At 32.6% G+C, this 15,740-nt stretch overlaps 1 protein-coding gene across 1 annotated transcript in view; it reads right to left on the reverse strand.

Moving 5' to 3' along the window:
* Nucleotides 1-14,343: 14,343 nt before the first annotated feature.
* Nucleotides 14,344-15,740, reverse strand: part of LOC127700367 (RNA-binding protein 42-like) — a 53,307-nt gene continuing 51,910 nt past the window's right edge. The window contains exon 5 of the mRNA XM_052203808.1: nucleotides 14,344-15,136. Coding sequence (XP_052059768.1) covers nucleotides 15,024-15,136 — 113 coding nt within the window. The 3' untranslated portion in view covers nucleotides 14,344-15,023. The remainder of the gene's footprint in view (nucleotides 15,137-15,740) is intronic.

Genomic DNA, 15,740 nt, shown 5'->3' on the forward strand with positions numbered 1-15,740 from the left:
TTTGGTTCTGTCTTATTGACCTTATACCCTAATTTCTCTTTATTCATATTGATAGACCTAGACTAACATATTCCATATCTGTATAAGTTGCAAGGAGCATGTGTCCTAACATGTCATTTGGTCTTTTTCTCTCCAATGGTAAGGTGAAACTTCAGGATGAAGTCTCTTCCTCAGTAAGTATACTTTATAATTCCAATGTGGTATGTTTTGGAGGAGTATATATCGGTCTGACACATGTCAAAGGACCATGAAATTATTTGGTCTAAAAAAAACAATATTTAAGCTGGTTATACATTCAGTGTGTCAACTCATGTGCTATGTTGACGTATTTCAAAACCATTCTGTGTAACATGCACGTTGTTGAGGCTTTACAGCCAAATACAGTAGCCAATAATTGTTGTCAAATTTGTGTTTTGCGTCGCACATCTTCTCCCATGCAGTAGGCCATGATTCCAGCCTTGCCTTTTAGATTAAAACAGGGTCAAAATGATAGTTTTGGTTATATATGCCAAAATAAAATGGACCAGCAAATTGCAATGTCAATCACACAATACTAGTACATTGATTTTGGAATTAAGACATCTTTCTTTAGATTCCTAGAGTGTCAACAATGAATCTCTAACTAACATGCTGCCATGGTTATCATTTTGCAACCAACATAACCCTTTATTACATTTGACAACTGGAATCTGTATCCGGTAAACACACGGAGAAACCAGTAGAATAACCTGGGGGATTGAGATATGGTTGTTTATAACAACTAATGGAAAATTTTACAAACAATTCATTTACTTTCATTTGAAATGTGCAATAGAAAATTTTACAATTATTTCATTGAATAAGATATCTAGATCTGCAAGGTGTTTATTCTAGCACACAAATATATATAGGCGAAAAAATAGTAAATTCAGTTATAAAGTAATTACAAATATCACAGAAACCAAAATAAATCGGGGCAGAAGCGTGAAAAAATGCTTTGTCATGAGATTATTCCTTAAATGGTCGTCCAATGTTTCTTGCAAATACCCATATTATAAAGGAAGACTAGCACCACCAGTGAATAATAATGATAAAAACAACTGTGTTTATAACAATTGTCACATTTTAAAAGGTATTTTTTCAATATATTACTTACATAAATATTGTAAGTAAAATAATATGATCAGAATATGGTACATTTCATCACCTTTACTGATCTTTTTTTGAAAAAAAAAACTTTGCGAGGGAGAAGATACTTGGTGCATTCTGCATGACGGAGAATATAAGCCGCTGTACATATTTCATAATATCTTTATTACTCAAAAATAGGCAATTTAAATCTAAACCAATAAGAGACAGTTTCTAAAAATCAAAATGAAATTGTTCTGCCAACTGTAGATTTTAAAGATTATACATTGTAAATAAGTAATTATTGGTCATTAAAATTCAACATAGTTCCTTCGAACGTTTAATAAATGACATTTTATCGTTATACCTGTTAGACATAACGACAGATATCGAATACAGTAATAATCTATAAAGATCAATGTTAAACAACAAAATGTCTATCATCATTTCGAAGGATTCTGATAGATTTATATTTTAAAAACTATTGCACATAAAAATGCAAATTCTCACATTAAATTTGACATTTCTAAAAATATATGAAAAATATTGTTAGAAGTCGGCATGGATGAGAAACAGGAAACGGTTATTAACTAATGTATTATGTCCCAGGAGAAACTACAAATTATCTTCAGATGACACAAACTGATTATATACGGCATATTACTACACTGAACATTGATACAGACAATAACCAAATAAAGTGCATTAAATGTGTGGTGTGGCATCTCTAACCTCTATGGTAATTTTTTGTGTTTTAACAATATCAATTCAGTCGTAACATAAATAGTTGAAATGTGCCTTGTTTTTAGACAACTCCGAGCAGCCCTGGAAGACATTGAAAACTTTTTCGAAAATCTTTGTCTTGGATATAATCAGAACGCATAATTGTCATTAGTTTGGAATTCGCTTTCTATCTATAAAACCAGGTTTAATCAACCATTTTCTACATATTGAAATGCCTGTACCAAGTCAGGAATATAACAGCTGTTTTCTATTCGTTTGATGTGTTAGAGCTTTTGATTTTGTCATTTGTTAAGGGACTTTCCGTTTTGAATTTTCCTTGAAGTTCGGTATTTTTGTTATTTTTCTTTTTCATGAAGCATACATCTCCTGAAGTAAATTTTCACAAAAACAAAGAATTAATTTGTACACAACTGTGTTTTATCAATAAAGATAATAAGATTAAGATTTGATATTTTGTAAAATTTAATAACAATTAAAACTACCATAATATAAATAAATTTTCATGACTGCATATTTAGAGAAGAAAAAGTCTCTTGTTTGAAACATAGGACTAGTAAGATCTCTTATAGTGTTAATCACATATCAATTTTCAGAATCCTATATCAAATTTCGTATGAAGATTCGATGACTTTTGATTCCAGTTTTAACCTCCAATGCCTTGAAGTTCAAAAGATCACTAAAACCTCGATAACCCAAAATACATTTTCGACCATAATTCTGACCTCAGGTCAAACATCATAATTCCAAATCCTTTGCATCTATAATGTGACTTGTGAAACCTGCAAGCGTTGTTTTAGAGAATAGTTTTCATAAGTTATTTGACCAGTAAATGTGAAAGAAAATACGACTTTTCTGAGCCCAATGTGTACTAAAAAATTATACTAGATCTTCTTGCAAGACCGACGACGTCTGTCTATAATTAACCCCTCACTTATCGAAGCGTCTGGGATAATGTTTTGCTGTTTATCGCACGTTTTGGTAATGTCTAGGACAATCTCAACTACCACTAAGCGTAGAACCTTAAATCTTGACACAATGTTAACACAGGTTTCGTGATAATTAACGAGGAAATCAGTGAAATTTTCCACAAACTCCTCCGTTGCACAATGTTAATACTATTAATATAGATTTTGCCGAACGTTTGGGAATTTTGATATTAGCTCTGAGGCTGGAATTATGGGGGAATTGTATTTCCGGTTATCCAAAACCTCATGAAAAGATTTTAACTTCTAAACATAGGAAGTTCAACTTGAATCCCATGTCATAAATGCAAACTTGACTAATGATTTCGGAATTTTCTTGTAGCTCATAAGGGCATGATCCTCATGGATTCCAAAAAGCGAACAAATCGATTGTCCTTGAACTCCACCTACGCCATTTGAGATACGATCATGAAAATAAGTATGCATTAACACTTTAAGAGTAATAACTGACGATGGGTCCGGAATTTTTAAGATTTGTAAAGAAACGTGAATTATAATTATGGGCAACATTAGTTTACCTATGTTTAAATCTAATAAATCCATTTAAAAAATACAAATTGATATATATAAAAGGGGGGTAACATAAAATCTAACGGTAGCGGGACCATATTCGCCGAGAGAGTAATCGACTGCTACTATGTATGCATCACCTGCAATGAGAATCCACAATCAGTCAAAATGTCACAACAGCTGATAGGACACATTTGAAAAATTTACAGATCAGACGACAATTCTAGTAACAAAAGAAATACCGCAGAAACATGTCGTTTATGAGTTGAAATTCAGACACATCGTATTGTCACCCAATCGTGATGGTGTTGATTTCAGTCGTTCTTTCCTGTAACCCTATATTAAGTTCATATAAACTGAACATGCACTCGCGATAGTTATCAAATGAGATGTCACCGCCAACCCATACAGTTGGGCAGAGGGTCATGTAAATGGGAAAATGACGGTGGGAAACTGAAATCGTCAAGTTAATCATATATCGTATTTTGAAGACTTGCAGCTGTGCCAATATTCAGAAAAAGATCCAGGTACGAAGCAGATCTTGTTTCGGGTGTACTCTTAATGTCAATTCCGCTGAGATAAATGAGATACAAGCATTTACTAAAATGTGTTTTATTGAGTGAGAGGACATCATACAAAATTGATTTCAAGTTATCAATTCTCCAGTGAAACATTGTTAAGCATTTGTTGAAAGAAGAAATTACTGGAATCATAGCTTACCTAGACATCAATCCGAACTTGAAATAAAGTATACTACAGGAAATGTTAAAAATGCCTCACATCTTGACTAAAGAAATTGACATTTATGGTCGGTTGAGAGCAAAACTTTACGACAAAAGGTATGATTTCAGTTTCCAAATTGAATAACTTTCTATTCATATGTAGCAACATTCTAGCATAGCCTGCAAATACAGTACATATCACAGTTTGTACGATATATCGGTGCTTGCGATTCCTATCTTTATGTCTTTGATAAAAGGTTGTTGATTTCGAGAAACAAGAGTGCACACGCTGAAATGTCTCGCCTGCTTTACTTGAGTGGATTTATGTTTTAAATGTGTAATAGGAAGGTTTTACTGTAAGTTTCAAATAAAATTATCACTATAAATGATCAATATAAATGAGGTCAGGGTCATATGAACCATGCAAGACCGACATGTACACATTATAATCATACCATGCATCAAAAATAGATAACCTATTGCTTATGGTATACGAAAAACAGACCTGATTATGAAAATTGAACATTGACTAATGAACCATGAGAATGAGATCATGGTCAGATGAACCATGCAAGACAACATGTGCACCACGCAATCATTCCATACATCAAATATAGTTGACATATTGCTTACAGTATCTGTAAAAAAACAAACAAAACCATGGAAACTTTACATTGACTAATGAACCATGAAAAAGAGGTCAAGGTCAGATGATCCTGTCAAACGGACATGTACACTTTACAATCTTTTGATACACCAAATATATTTGACCTATTGCTTATAGTATCTGACAAATAGACCAAATCAGAAAATATTAGCATTGACCAATGGACCTTGAAAATGAAGTCAAGGTCAGATGAAACCTGCCAAGCAGACATGTACATGTTACAATCATTCAATACACCAAATCTAGTTGACCTGCTGCTTATAGTTTCTGATATGCGCACGTAAACTTGACCTTGATCACTGATACATGAAATGAGGTCGAGGTCAGGTGAACCATGTTTGACGGACACTTATATCTTACTTATAATAAATAAGAAATTCACTTTATGAAAAACACATTTTTTTATAACCAGTCGCTGAACCATGAAAATGAGGCCAAGAAGAATGAACATAGGGCAGACGGAAACTTCGGAACATAAGACATCTGCATACAAGGTATGAAGCATCAAAGTCTTCTACCTTCTGAAATATAAAGGTTTGAACAAAAAGTTTACGCCGCCGCCGCCACAAAATGGTACTCCCTATGTCTCGCATTCTTCGACAATAATTAAACCAAGGGTTCCAAGTAAGTTGAGGTCTCCCCTTGGAAGTTGACGGACGCCATCACGAGTTGGTTGACCGTTATGTATTATATGTATCCCATATGACCACGCATTTGTTACAATAGTCGTAACCACAATCCCGTTTTCTTTTCAGCACCTCTGTACAGTAGTCTTTTATAGACAAAACGCGCGTCTGGCGTATACAGTTTTAATCCTGGTATCTATGATGAGTTTATTTACAACCACTGGATCGATGCCACCGCTAGGAGAGGTTTCCTCCAAGAGAGTATCACTAGCCCAGTAGTCAGCACTTCTACGTTGACATGAATTATCCGCAGGAATATACATTAACTTAGCTGTATTTGGCAAAACCTTTCGGGATTTTGGTCCCTCAATGCTCTTCAACTTAGTACTTTATTTGGCCATATAACTATTTTGATTCGAGTTTCACTGATTAGTCTTTTGTAGACAAAACGCGCGTCTGGCGTACAAAATTATAAGCCTGGTATCTGTGATGTGTTTTTTTTCCTTGATTGTGACATCATCGAATGGAATTAATCACCGAATTTGTACTTATCATGAGCAACATAACGGATTCATTAATGGAGCAGGATCTGCTAGCCCTTCCGGAGCACCTGATTTTCCCCAAAGTTTTTGGCGGGGTTAGTGTTGTTCAATTTATAGTTTTTTTTTGTGTTTTTTGTATTTTTGTCGTATTGGCCATGTCAGTTTTCCTTCAAGTTTCAAGTTTTTATTTCTCAAGAACCTTAACCAGGGTATGTGAACAAATACAATTGAACATAAATTAACACAATATAATAAAATAGGTTGATTCAATGAACAAGTTAACATATATACATGTAGGATCATCTCTTGCTATTCCCCAAAACCTGCCCTTTTCAAATGGCAGTTTATTATTAACACATCTAAAATTACATAAAGATTTCCTTAAATCTGTAGGATGTTCTATTAAATATTTTTCAAAACAATGGTTTCTTGTAAAAATTCTATAATTGAGACATTTAGGTGATTCATACACAGTAGCACACCATTTTGCTTAAATTGGTCACACAACCTTTGCTTTACAATCTTAGCTAGGTCGACAGATTTAGACACATTTTGAGTCAACCAATATTCAGAACAACCACATTCATTTAGAGTATTTTCAACACAACGTATCCATTCTGAATGGTACATATTTCAGTTATGCATGGTGTATAACAATTTATACATAATAGATTAAATCTTATCTTGCTTACTGCACATGAATCTTTTCCATAGACCAATCATCCTACTTTTAATAAATACATCAATAGCATATCTACCTAGTTCTCCATATATAATACAATTTGGAGTTGACTTCTTAACATTTAAAACAATCTTATAAAACTGCAAGAATAAAGATTCAACAGTATTATTGTTACTATAACCCCACACTTCACACCCATATAACAATATAGGTGCTACCATTGTGTCAAACATTTGTTATTGCAAATCAATAGGTAATCCTAGACTTCTACATTTTCGTAACATACTAAACATGGCTTTTCTACCTTGTTCTAACAGTTTATTCTGGTTATTTTTAAAGGAACCGTTATACATAAATATAATACCTAAATAAGCAAATTCATCAACAATATTCAAAACCTCCCCATTCAGTGAAAATACAGGTTTATGAGGGGATTTACGTTTTCTAAATACAACAACTTTTGTTTTTGTAGCATTAATTTCAAGTTTCCATGTCTTACAATATAAATACATGGAATTAAGTGCAGCTTGTAACTCAGCCTTAGGTTTAGCAAGTATAACAGTGTCATAAGCATGTAACAATATATACAATCTTAAATAGACAGAAATTTCATCAGTATCAAGAGCAGTATGAACAGCATTACAAACATCTGATAACCCATCATATGCATTAGATACAAACTGGACTAAATCATTAAGAAACAGTGAAAAAATTACAGGAGACAGGTTTCTCCCTGTCTAACACCAACATTACTTTAAAAATAATCTGACATTTGACTACCCTGTCGTACACAAGATTTAATATTTTCATACATAGCATGTATAATATTAAACATTTTACTATCAATACAGTTTTTCAGTACGTATTCCATAAAGCTGTTCTAAAAATGGAATCAAAAGCCTCACGATAACCAATAAGGCACAATATAATGGTTTATTCTTGTGTAAGTACAAATCTATTAAACATTGAATATATGATCATAAGTTCCATAATTCTTTCTTTCTAAAACCAGCCTGTTCTTCACAGAGAACATTCATATTTCCAAGATAAAAATTAAGTCTGTGATTTAGTACAGCAGTAAAAAGTTTACCATAACAACTAAGTATTGTAATCCCCCTGTTATTATCAGGGTTAGTGACATCACCTTTGTTTTTATAAATTGGACATATAACACCAACCGACCATAAGTCTTGCACAATACTAGCTTCAAAAAAAATTAAACAGCTTTACAAATATAGGAAGCATTTTATGACTTGAATGCTTTAAAAACTCATTCAAAATTAAATCTGTACCACATGATTTGTTATTTTTCAGACTCTTAATTGCATTTACAACCTCTTGTTCAGTGATAACATCATTTACATTATTATTCAGAATAGTAACAGTATTTCTATCAACTTCTACAAAATCACAATCATCATCCTCTTGTGCATTGCTTAACTTCTTAAAATGCTCAAAAACATTCATTCGACACTTTTTCAAGTACCTTATTTTTACCATTACAATTTCCTGACCTACTGAACAATGTCCAGTAAGACTTTGGATCATTCCGACTAAGATTTCAGAGTTTCTTGACAAAGTTTCGTCTATACTCATTATATTGACAATTCAATACCTTTTAAAATTTGTACTACATCTGACTAAGTTATTCATACTATCATCAGTTTTGACACGCCAATTATAACATTTGGCTTTGTGATAATCACTCCTTTTTCTTTTACAATCTGCCTTAAATCATGGATAATTAACCTTACACTTAGTTTTTTTCTACATTTTTTCTCAGAAACATTTATTTCTTTTAACATATTACTATCAGTAGCAGCATGCATAATACTATCATTACATTCAACAACAAGATCATTAATCATATCTTTGTTAACAGATGTAACATCAAGTGAATCAAGTAATCCAAGTCATTGATACTATCAGCATTTAAAGCAACATTAAACAGTTGATAGTTATTGTTATCCCATTTAGGTTTGACAATATTGTTTTCATCAATATTTTCAATGTCTCATGTAACAATTGGATAACATAACAATTCAATGTGTAAAGCATTATGCACATCACTGATCATATGATCAAAAGGTAAAATATGAAAGTCAGAAACAAAAGAAAACAAATCAGGTGACAAAACACAATAATCAACGGTAGAACAATTTTTACATGACAAGGCTCCTTTTTCCTTATCTGTACCTAATCTACCATTTGAAATAAGAATTTCAAAATTTTTACATAATTATTATAGTCTGTTACCATAATTATTAACATTTTTGTCTAAGTTATAGCGAGAAGTTTTTACATAAAAATTTTCCATGTTTACAGCATCAACAATGTCTTCTAACTGGACAGAATTACACACGTAACTGTCCAGCAGAGTAAAGTCAGACTTAAGGGACTGTGCAATATTTATCAGGCAGGTGGGACCGGTGCAAACCACAGTCAGACAAACATTTTATTAACTAAATATCCAAACAAGAAACATTTGTACAATCAATAGCTTATATTATAACAAAAAACAAGGTAAACTTATATTTATTTGTTTTTCACATGTATATAGCTTCATAATTAACAAATGAAATCAAATACTCATGACAATAAATTTCAACAAAAAGAGGCAAATATAATTGGAGTACATACAAAATTCAAACTCTTCTATTCTTCAAATTTAGCATGTGTAAAAGAGTAAATTTCTTTTAAGGGGGCTAATACATGTTTTCATTAATTTGTATTTTTGCAAGTTTAACATCACAACTATAATAGGACGTTCTCTTCTTTTTTGTAATAACCAGAATTTGCACAGGTCCCACCTGCCTGATAAATATTGCACGGTCCCTAATGCCCGTACGATCATTGAAAGCTCCCAGCAGGCAAACCTTGTAGTCTTTTTCAGCAGTATGGCGGATTAAATCTGCGATTATTACATCGAAAATGTCAATTTGACTATAGTTACTATTTTCTGGCGGTATATACGCAGAACCAAAAAGTACATTCTTGCTGAACACATCATTTACAAGAAACCATAATACATTTTCACATGAACTATGCAGCACTTTTCATGTATATTTTTCCTTACAAATACAATAATCCCCCAAGATTTACATTTTGCATTTGAACGATTCAAAGGAGGTAATTGCTTTTAACTTTTCAATTTCAATGACATCATACTGATCCAATTTTGATTCACAAAAGCACAATACATCATAATTTGCACACAATTCCTCTAAATCTGGTTTGGAATTGATACCGCACACATTCAAAGACAATATTTTAATAACATGGATTTTACATTATCAGAGAATGACCCACTTGTATTTTCGACACTATTTCCATCAAGAATACTAGAAATTAGAAGCACAGAATTTTCCTCTGGGATTTGACTGGAATACTTTGACACAGAATTCATAATATCGATATTTTCATTACTAAATGATAAAGACACACTTGCACTTCCTTCATCGCAAAAACTAGAATTGACTGATATTTCACTACATTTCTGGGCTCTCGAGCCCGGCGCTACTAAAGGCCTTTCATGCCTGTACTAATCGTTAAGATCTCTCATTCCAAAAAGACTGTAATCCACGTTGTCCACGCCGATCTTGAAAAGTTCGCCAGGTGATTCGATTACAAACTTAAGAGTAGTTTTTCAAGCAATGAATTTTGTCGTCGCGAGTAAATACGGATTTCACTGTTTCCATCTTCTTAACAAACTGGAACAACTTGAATAGCATTGCAGTTAGATATCGATTTATTAACAGAGTTATCCGTCAAGGGTTTTTTGTTAGTGAACATGTTGACTTTTAACTCACGACTGGACCGTAACATAATTATACGGGGTTTACTGCTGGACCCTTGCCCTTTAGAGCCTATGCGGTGACAAATTACAATATCTTGAGTCTTTAACAGTTATTTCATGTCTTTACATAAGTCTTTGATAATCTCAATTAAATTCTAACCTTTCAGGTATGCCGAAAATTCTAATATTTTCTCGCCGGCTGTACTTATATTGGTCATCAATCGCATAACGATTAAGTCTCACAGATGCTGATAGTTTATCAATTTTCACATTTAGCGCTTCAGTGGTCTTCTTGACAATCCACGACGATAAAACACTTACGGCCGACAAAAGAAGTTTAATAACTTTAACTGCGGTAATTTCCGACTCGTTTAAACCCTGGTTTCCTTCGGTGGTTGCGCGGAGAAAATTTAGCAAGTCAGTTGTAGGGTCACCAGCTTCCATTTTATCACTAAGGTCAGAGCAGGCCTCTGTAAAATTGTTACAAACTTCGTTGAACGATTTCTTCTTGGGCGGCATTATTTGATTTTTGTTACAAAAGCTTAACGATAATAATCCTGAATTAAAGTCACTTTCCAACTGATAAGTATTGTCCTAGAAGTTCATTAATGATGTTTTCAATGTTTCATTTTCACATATGATGGCGATGATACGCGATTTAAATCCCATGTCCAATATTTTCGTCTGCCATTGTCATCAACCGGAGAGGTCCTTCGAATTACCTGTATAAATGTCTCAATGGTATCTTCCGCTTTTTCATATTTCATATAGCAATTTAAATTGGAGGCAAGAATTCCATGTGGGTAAAGAAAAAAATAAATTTACCCAGAACTCTCAAACTATTATAGAAATAAATTTGACACAGTTGTTTATTCCTGATCTTGATGTTTGTTCTCATGGCAGAGAGAAGGACGAAACAGTATTTCAAGTTATCCAATATAAAGTGAAATATAGAAGTATACAGGGTAGGAAGTTGATATTCGAATCAAAGCTTAAATTACATGTGAGAATTGAACAGATGTTGTCTGAATTTTTGGTACACGCCTGAGGACATCGTCTCTAGGGGGTAGAAAAAAAGAAAATTTGATTGCTTGGCTACCTATCAAACTAATTAACCAATGAGCAATGTGAAATTAAATTCAATATCACATTTTCTACTTTTAAAACAATACTACCCAAACTACACTTGCACGAGAATATTCAGCGTGTCGTGTCGGACATTTTTCATTTTTTAGAACGTCTGATCAAGTGATAAAATAAAGATATTAAGTTACAACATAACAATACATCACAAATGATAGATGTCAAATAGTTCACAGTATTTCACCTTTCAGGTTGCAATTAGTATTCTTGTAGGTTTCTATGAGTATTAACAGTGTCAATCTTTTTAAGCAGCGCTTGCAATGTTGTTTCCACACAAAAAGAGTCATGTTAGCTATACATATTTGCTGTTAGCATTACAGTAAAATATGATTAATTTGTTATTTCATTAACGTTCTCCTGATACCTCAGTTGTTTTCTGTGGCGAAAGTGCCACAATATAGTCCTCATTCCTACTGGATGTTGCCGCTTTTTTTATTCATCCCATTCAATCAAGTGGACGCCTATTGTGGAGAGTGATACACTTACTTTGCTGCACTACCTTTAATATGCCTGCGAGTCTGTCGGTAAAGTTTACATTTTTTTTTCTTATTATCTTTTTGACCTGCAATATAGAGTTAAGTGCTTTTCCTGTACTAATTTTTAGTAACTTTCAGATTATTACTTTGATTGAGATAAGAACAGGAGGCGGGTTGAGATCTCTAAAAACGTTTACCCAGTCACATGTTCATGTACCTGACCCTGGTTTAAAACCTCCCCAGTGGTTAAGTTTAGATGACAGTTCTTTCATAGTCTCTTTTGAATTCATTCTCAACTTTTCTAGACTCGATCTATTGTAAGCTTAAGAAATTGTATAGACAATACAGTATGATGCCCTCTACATGTTTCGTTGGTTGCAGTCTTACTGACACCCCTTTTCATTAATAAATATAAAATATAAAATTTTCTTTTTAAATTTTAAAAAAGAGTGAACATACATATATGTCTTATCTGTAAAGAGTACATCGAATTTGTACACAATACTTAGTATATATTTACTAAGAAAATTTCATCACATTACACGAGCAAATAAGCAACGAAAATGAGGTCACGGTCAAATGCCCGTGGATGACCATGTATACCTTAAAACAGTATGTAAACCAATAAACAATATATGTACATTGTCGGAAAATTGAAAAATTATTTGTATGAGCTTTTAAAACAGGACGAAAAGCGAGGCTCGCCGAGCTATTCTCCTGTTTCGCAGCGAGTACAAATAAATTTTATATATTCCGACATTGTAGATATATTGTTTTTATCCTGAAATTTACACTCAACACTTGAAACTTTAGTTGTTAAAATCTAAATCATTGTCTCTAATTTTTCAAAGAAATCGACATAGTTTAAACGCGGACCGCGAAGAGGACCCCAAAATGAACTGGTACGCAAAAAGAAATATCCACATTACCACTTGCTCAACATGGAAGAGGGGCAACAGGAGACTTCATTTGTACAAGTACAAATAAAGCAAAAATTTATTTGTGTACCTGTTATTTGTACAATAGTTGGCTGATTGCGGGATAAAAGCATTTACCTTCATATCATACCTGCTCTTTCAAACGTGTCTAACACGTTTTAGAAGGAGATAGCGTCTTGATTTGTTATCAGGATATAAAGTCCGTGTGACATGCCATAAACATCGTTTTAAAACTGAAGTGGTCAGGCTAAGATTTGTTTAATGAACTTTTTTTCTGCTAACCATTGCACTGTAAAATGATTGACATTAAGGTAATTGATAGATACTTCAAAGTACACGAATGGTCTTTCATGTTCGTTCACAAAAAGTTTTAAGCCAATAATATTTTTTATCCTGTTATCAGCCAACAAGTGTACAAATAACAGGTACACAAATAAAAATTTTGCTTTATTTGTACTTGTACAAATAAAATTTCCTGCGCTTCCATGTTGAGCAAACGGTAATGTGAACATTTCTTTTTGCCTGACAGTCCACTTTAGGGTCCTTTTCGCGGTCCGTATTTAAACTATGTCGATTTGGATTTTAACATCTAAACCTTAAAGTTGCGGAAGTAAATTACAGGATAAAAACAATATAATTATTACATTGTCGGAAAACATAAAATTTATTTGTACTCGCTATGAAAAATGAGAAAAGCTTTGCGAGCCACGCCTTTCGTCCTGTTTCTAAAGCTAATACAAATAAGTTTGATATTTTCCGACAGTGTTCATATATTGTATATTTATTTACATCGACAGAAATAAAATGCATATTCCTCATATCTTTGACATCTTTCCTAGCGTACAAGTCAATAAAAGCAATCTATCCAAGTTCCTTGAGCTACTTTCTTGTTGGTTGCTTTGTTGTATTTATTGTGAATATTAAACAATTTTTTTCTAATGACTGAACAATTCATTCTGTGCTATAGATTTATTTATTGGTAAAAAATTAAATAAGTTTAAAAAGATGCATTTTCAAATAGGGTAAAATAAATGTTGTGTTTTGCTCTTAAGGACGCCTGATATCCATTCTGCAAATTGATTAGTTTAAGCAGTTAGTTTTATTCCTATTTCTTGGTCAGGTCTTTTTCTATGAATTATAAACGTTTACTTTCTTTTCTATAGTAAGGTCCAAAATTATAGTTGTTGAACCTATTTCCTTGTTTGGTATCTTTCCCAAATTTGTTGTAACACGCAATAAGTTCTATTCCTGTATTTTCCAATGAATTTTGATTATTTACTTTCTTTTTACTATTATAAATGCAGTTATCTTCAGTTATCTTCGACCTTGTCAGTTCCTGGATCCACTCTCTTGTCATCTATACACAAAAACCCATCAGTTTTACAACAGTTTAAATTGACCAATCCATTCAGAATAAAGCTAATTTATTTTTACCCTTCCATCTAATTTCTCCTTCGAAAGAACAACATGTTCCTTGAAAACAATGTAATGCAATGGACGGTTAAGAAAATAGCATTATTAAAGTCATCAATATTTATATATAGCAATGTCAGATTAGCATTTAAGCCTATTAATCAGTGCATTGTCACTGATGCACTAACGATAAGATTTTATAATATTGTTTATATTTCTTCACCATGAATTTAGGTTATCTTGCATAAATGGTACAGTATGGAAGAAAATCCAGTGAGCTCACCATGCAAATCACAGAAGTATCATTGTATAACTCTTTTTGTCCAGATGCATGACACAAAAGTAAAATTGTTAATTTAGTCCTTTACATCACATTAAAAGTAAAGGGGATCATGTAATGGGGCAGAAATCATCAAACCAAATAGAATCTATTCTTTACTTAAGTAAAATACCTGGTTGCATAAACAAACATAAGGTCTCACATGTTACCTATTTGTCTTGTTACAATATCATTACTACTTTCATTCCCCTTACATTCTGCCATGAAGTTAATGAATGATTAATTACAAAACATTGATATTTTTTCTGACCAGAGTAAAGTTTTAAAAGATGACAATACAATTGATGCTTTTTAAGTCTGTGTCCAGTGTTAAAAGATGACAATACATATGATGCTATTTAAGTCCCAAACGTTTCTTTTCCTTTTCCTTTTTTCGTACAATGTCTATATTTCTATCTTTCCAGTTACTTTTTCTGAGCTTGATAGGTCTATTTCCAACGTATTTTCCTGAAAATATAAATTAAAAGAGTATTATCTGATTTCATTCATTCGACAAATAATCAAGGAGTTTGTTGTATTTCTTATGCCGTAACAATTAATTCAATAACTTTTTCGGTAGTACTTAATTGAATTTATCTTTCTATTCAACTATCCGATGTCAACATTAGAATAAATTGATTGTTTAAAATGCGTACGCAATTTAAACAGCAACACATTTCAAACACAAAATTACAAGCTGATAAAAATTACAAACCCATACAAAATCGGGAAGTTGGACATTCGAAAATTTGAACACAAGGTCGTGATAGCACCATTACCGATATAGGGGAAAAAACAACAACAATGGGATAGAGAAGTTACCATCACCAAAAAGCTCTCCTACAATCAGACAGTATGGGTAATCTCTACAAGTATACACCTTCATAACCACAATGAATGCTTTATATATTTATACCAATTTTACTGCATCAGATGCGCAAATATTCCTATAACGGAAAGTTTATATGTAAAGGATATAATTGCCCCGAAAATGAAGCCTAGCAAAATCATATGGATTTTTATGTTAAAATTAGTATTAGATATCTAACTTCTTAACGGTAGGATCTTTCAA

Source organism: Mytilus californianus, unplaced genomic scaffold, assembly GCF_021869535.1.
Source record: "Mytilus californianus isolate M0D057914Y unplaced genomic scaffold, xbMytCali1.0.p SCAF_5, whole genome shotgun sequence".
In the NCBI taxonomy this organism is placed as follows: Eukaryota; Metazoa; Mollusca; class Bivalvia; order Mytilida; family Mytilidae; genus Mytilus; species Mytilus californianus.